We start from the raw sequence: 6,000 nt of genomic DNA, 5'->3' as shown, positions 1-6,000 counted from the left end.
AAAAGGCATAGAAAGGATAGTATCAAACATAATAACATTCATTAACTTCATTATAAAATTCCCTAAACACTTAGGCTACAGCATTACTGATCTTGTAGGCCTACATTAGAGACACACACAAATGCATAGGAACATTAACTGAATTAATGTGCAAATAATGCCTATCAGCATTACAAAGTAGGCTACTGTACCAAATACTTTTAGATACTGACTGCACCAAAGATTTTGGAATACTCACTCGCCTCTTCCTCTCTGACTGTAGGCTACTCGTCCACTCCTGAAACTACATATCCAATGATTCTTTCCAAACGCATGCGCACATGGGAACAGGAAGAAGGTTGTTTACTAGCAACTGTCGCTGAGGAGGGAAATGTTTATGTGAAACGGTAAGAAATGTTTAGGGAATTGATAGTTAACTGTCAAAATAATGCATGCATGTTTTACACTTGGACAGATATTTTTAAACTTAACAATAGCTAGCTTGTTAGCTTGCTTAGTCAATCTAAAACTAGTTAATTGATACTTGGCATCAGATTCGAGCTGCTTGTTTCGCTAGCTAGCTAACGTTACTTTAGGCAGCCAAACTTAGCTACCTAGACTATTTGTGAGCTCAGTCTTTTGACCTAGAAAGATAGAAACTGATTAAGCTAGTAGGGCAAGAATAAGATGTATACCTATTCTAGGCTGTGATAGCCTGTGGTCCTCTGTAGCTCAGCTGGTAGAGCACGGCGCTTGTAACGCCAAGGTAGTGGGTTCGATCCCCGGGACCACCCATACACAAAAATGTATGCACGCATGACTGTAAGTCGCTTTGGATAAAAGCGTCTGCTAAATGGCATATTATATATTATATTATTATAGCGACTAACTAGTAGTTGCATGGTTTTCCTCTGTCCTTCCTAGCTACAACAATTCACATTTAGCTAGTAAAGCAACTAAGTATTACAGTGGGGCAGGCTATGCCCTTTTAGGAGGCTGTGTCCAAGAAGAGGCTGTGTCCTGTTAGTTGTCTTTCATTGATGGGTTGTAACTATAATGTCTCTCAACCTTTTATTTCCAGATTGAACCATGTCTGCATTTGCTGACGAAACGGCGGGCGATGTGCCCGTTAAAGACATCACCCTAAATCTCACTCAGGTTGGAGTGGGATTACCAGGTTAGTAATGGCTTGAACTTCTCCTTACTTTACCTTATATTTGTCTCTAAACTGGCGGTAACTTCCTGGCTCTGTTTGCAGAGTCGCTGATGGCCCAGAATGCCCGTGCAAGGCAGGCGATCTCACGGGTGAGCAGGGAGGAGCTGGAAGACCGGTTCCTACGGCTCCATGAGGAAAACCTGCTCCTCAAACAACACACCCACAAACAGGAAGACAAAATCAAGAGGTGGGAACTGAACTCCTGCATACACACAAACACACACACACATTGAATAAAGGTTTCAATCAGAATGCATACCCCTACAGTATCAAACCTTAGCGTCTGAGAATACTTCATACAGTGGGGAAAAAAAGTATTTAGTCAGCCACCAATTGTGCAAGTTCTCCCACTTAAAAAGATGAGAGAGGCCTGTAATTTTCATCATAGGTACACGTCAACTATGACAGACAAATTGAGATTTTTTTTTCCAGAAAATCACATTGTAGGATTTTTAATGAATTTATTTGCAAATTATGGTGGAAAATAAGTATTTGGTCACCTACAAACAAGCAAGATTTCTGGCTCTCACAGACCTGTAACTTCTTCTTTAAGAGGCTCCTCTGTCCTCCACTCGTTACGTGTATTACTGGCACCTGTTTGAACTTGTTATCAGTATAAAAGACACCTGTCCACAACCTCAAACAGTCACACTCCAAACTCCACTATGGCCAAGACCAAAGAGCTGTCAAAGGACACCAGAAACAAAATTGTAGACCTGCACCAGGCTGGGAAGACTGAATCTGCAATAGGTAAGCAGCTTGGTTTGAAGAAATCAACTCTGGGAGCAATTATTAGGAAATGGAAGACATACAAGACCACTGATAATCTCCCTCGATCTGGGGCTCCACGCAAGATCTCACCCTGTGGGGTCAAAATGATCACAAGAACGGTGAGCAAAAATCCCAGAACCACACGGGGGGACCTAGTGAATGACCTGCAGAGAGCTGGGACCAAAGTAACAAAGCCTACCATCAGTAACACACTACGCCGCCAGGGACTCAAATCGAGTGCCAGATGTGTCCCCCCTGCTTAATCCAGTACATGTCCAGGCCCGTCTGAAGTTTGCTAGAGTGCATTTGGATGATCCAGAAGAGGATTGGGAGAATGTCATATGGTCAGATGAAACCAAAATAAAACTTTTTGGTAAAAACTCAACTCGTCGTGTTTGGAGGACAAAGAATGCTGAGTTGCATCCAAAGAACACCATACCTACTGTGAAGCATGGGGGTGGAAACATCATGCTTTGGGGCTGTTTTTCTGCAAAGGGACCAGGACGACTGATCCGTGTAAAGGAAAGAATGAATGGGGCCATGTATCGTGAGATTTTGAGTGAAAACCTCCTTCCATCAGCAAGAGCATTGAAGATGAAACGTGGCTGGGTCTTTCAGCATGACAATGATCCCAAACACACCGCCCGGGCAACGAAGGAGTGGCTTCGTAAGAAGCATTTCAAGGTCCTGGAGTGGCCTAGCCAGTCTCCAGATCTCAACCCCATAGAAAATCTTTGGAGGGAGTTGAAAGTCTGTGTTGCCCAGCGACAGCCCCAAAACATCACTTCTCTAGAGGAGATCTGCATTGAGGAATGGGCCAAAATACCAGCAACAGTGTGTGCAAACCTTGTGAAGACTTACAGAAAACATTTGACCTGTGTCATTGCCAACAAAGGGTATATAACAAAGTATTGAGAAACTTTTGTTATTGACCAAATACTTATTTTCCACCATAATTTGCAAATAAATTCATAAAAACTCTTACAATGTGATTTTCTGGATTTTTTTTCTCATTTTGTCTGTCATAGTTGACGTGTACCTATGATGAAAATTACAGGCCTCTCTCATCTTTTTAAGTGGGAGAACTTGCACAATTGGTGGCTGACTAAATACTTTTTTTCCCCACTGTATGTGGATTTCTAACCCTATTCCTCTGCTCCCATTATATGGAAGCTCTAACTTATTCCATCTCACCTTGGCTTTTCACAGGATGGCCACGAAGCTGGTGCGCTTGGTGAAGGACCGTCGGCGGGTGGAGCAGGTGGCTGCAGGCGGGGTGCGTCCAGGAGGCAGGGACGTGGAGTTAGAGGAGATGATGGAGGAGCTGCAGGAGAAGGTGGACCACTTTGAAAATAAGTGAATGCGTCCCAAATGGCACCCTTATTATTCCCTATATAGTGCACTAGTTTTTACTAGGGTTCTGGTCAAAAGTAGTGCAGGAATAGTGTGCCATTTGGGACACAGACAGTGTTTCCATGTGCTATCTTCTGGGATTTCAAATGCGCATCTTGTTGATTTGTATGTTTTGTTTATTTGCAACCCCAAATAAAATCGAATTCAAGGTCCAGGAGTTGCAGATGCAGAATGAGGGCCTGAAGCAGCGTCTGCTGGCCACCAAACAGCAACTGCAGACGCAGAGCAAACGACCCACCCCCTACGGCCATGTCCAATCACGCGTCAACACGGGTCTGCGGAGGCTAAGGGAGGACACGGTCACACTAACTCAGCTAACCCCTACTGCCCCCAGAGGTGAATAGAAACAGAATATAGATACTTTATTGTCCATTTGGTTAGAACAGAAATTCATATTCTGCCTTTTTCCCAACCCCCAGAAACACACACATGTTGAGAGTCTGTCATGTATGATGTATATATGATGTCTATGCTTTATACTCTGGCCCACAAAGCCTCAAACTCTGGGCATGCCTGTGTTGCCATGTGGTAATTTTAGCAGTATCCCCCCCCCCCCCCCCATCCGTTAATGCACATTTTTGTTCTTGCCCTGCACTAACACACCTGATTAAACTGTAAGCCTTGATGTGTCTGTGTGTCCCCCCCAGGACCCATGAGTGTGGAGGTGGAGGTGAGTGGCAGGCCACCCCAGGGTCTACTGCCCAGATACGGACACAGTCTGCTGGACGACGCCAGAGCTGAGATCCGTAACCTGTATGTACGGTTCTCATCAGCTAAACTGTGAAGGATTCAGTGCCTCTGTAGTGTTTTTGCTCCATGTTAGCAACGTTCCATCCATTATGGTAATGCCTTTCTCTCTCTCTCTCTCTTTCTTCTCTCTTTCTTTCTCTCCTCTCTCTGCCACTCCCTCTCTCTCTGTGTCTGTTAGTGAGAATGTGATCGAGACTCAACGGTCTCACATAGAGGAGATGGACAGAGCAGCAGAGCTGCTGAGAGACCAGCTGAGGAGGAAGGAGAGGGAGTTTGAGGAATCACTCCTCCACCTGAGAGAGCAGCAGACCACTGGACAGAGGTAACATATACAGTTGAAGTCTGAAGTTTACATACACTTAGGTTGGAGTCATTAAAACTTGTTTTTCAACCACTCCACAAATGTCTTGTTAACAAACTATAGTTTTGGCAAGTCGGTTAGGACATCTACTTTGTGCATGACACAAGTAATTTTTCCAACAATTGTTTACAGACAGAGTATTTCACATATAATTCACTGTATCACAATTCCAGTGGGTCAGAAGTTTACATACACTAAGTTGACTGTGCCTTTAAACAGCTTGGAAAATTCCAGAAAATGATGTAATGGCTTTAGAAGCTTCTGATAGGCTAATTGACATAATTTGAGTCAATTGGAGGTGTACCTGTGGATGTATTTCAAGGCCTACCTTCAACCTCAGTGCCTCTTTGCTTGACATCATGGGAAAATCTAAAGAAATCAGCCAAAACCTCAGAAAAAACATTGTAGACCTTCACAAGTCTGGTTCATCCTTGGGAGGAATTTCCAAACGCCTGAAGGTACCACGTTCATCTGTACAAACAATAGTACGCAAGTATAAACACCATGGAACCACACAGCCGTCATACCGCTCAGGAAGGAGACACGTTCTGTCTCCTAGAGATGAACGTACTTTGGTGTGAAAAGTGCAAATCAATCCCAGAACAACAGCAAAGGACCTTGTGAAGATGCTGGAGGTAACAGGTACAAAAGTATCTATATCCACAGTAAAACGAGTCCTATATCGACATAACCTGAAAGGCCGCTCAGCAAGGAAGAAGCCATTGCTCCAGAACCGCCATAAAAAAGCCAGACTACGGTTTGCAACTGCACATGGGGACAAAGATCGTACTTTTTGGAGAAATGTCCTCTGGTCTGATGATACAAAAATAGAACTGTTTGGCCATAATGACCATCGTTATGTTTGGAGGAAAAAGGGGAAGGCTTGCAAGCCGAAGAACATCATCCCAACCGTGAAGCACGGGGTGGCAGCATCATGCTGTGGGGGTGATTTGCTGCAGGAGGGACTGGTGCACTTCACAAAGTAGATGGCATCATGAGGAAGGAAAAGTATGTGGATATATTGAAGCAACATCTCAAGACATCAGTCAGGAAGTTAAAGCTTGGTTGCAAATGGGTCTTCCAAATGGACAATGACCCCAAGCATACTTTCAAAGTTGTGGCAAAATGGCTTAAGGACAACAAAGTCAAGGTATTGGAGTGGCCATCACAAAGCCCTGACCTCATTCCTATAGAAAATGTGTGGGCAGAACTGAAAAAGCGTGTGTGAACAAGGAGGCCTACAAACCTGACTCAGTTACACCAGCTCTGTCAGGAGGAATGGGCCAAAAGTCACCCAACTTATTGTGAGAAGCTTGTGGAAGGCTACCCGAAACGTTTGACCCAAGTTAAACAATTTAAAGGCAATGCTACCAAATACTAATTGAGTGTATGTAAACTTCTGACCCACTGGGAATGTGATGAAAGAAATAAAAGCTGAAATAAATCATTCTCTCTACTATTATTCTGACATTTCACATTCTTAAAATAAAGTGGTGATCCTAACTGACCT

General features: G+C 43.8%; 1 protein-coding gene across 1 annotated transcript in view; it reads left to right on the top strand.

Moving 5' to 3' along the window:
- Positions 1 to 318: 318 nt before the first annotated feature.
- The window catches only part of rpgrip1l (RPGRIP1 like), a 30,082-nt gene continuing 24,400 nt past the window's right edge, over positions 319 to 6,000 (top strand). The window contains exons 1-7 of the mRNA XM_084169143.1: positions 319 to 386; positions 1,061 to 1,156; positions 1,238 to 1,382; positions 3,176 to 3,302; positions 3,529 to 3,715; positions 4,027 to 4,132; positions 4,308 to 4,451. Coding sequence (XP_084025269.1) covers positions 1,069 to 1,156; positions 1,238 to 1,382; positions 3,176 to 3,302; positions 3,529 to 3,715; positions 4,027 to 4,132; positions 4,308 to 4,451 — 797 coding nt within the window. The 5' untranslated portion in view covers positions 319 to 386; positions 1,061 to 1,068. The remainder of the gene's footprint in view (positions 387 to 1,060; positions 1,157 to 1,237; positions 1,383 to 3,175; positions 3,303 to 3,528; positions 3,716 to 4,026; positions 4,133 to 4,307; positions 4,452 to 6,000) is intronic.

Source organism: Coregonus lavaretus (assembly GCF_964263955.1).
Source record: "Coregonus lavaretus genome assembly, chromosome: 9".
In the NCBI taxonomy this organism is placed as follows: domain Eukaryota; kingdom Metazoa; phylum Chordata; class Actinopteri; order Salmoniformes; family Salmonidae; genus Coregonus; species Coregonus lavaretus.
This window is presented reverse-complemented; position numbering and strand designations above follow the sequence as displayed.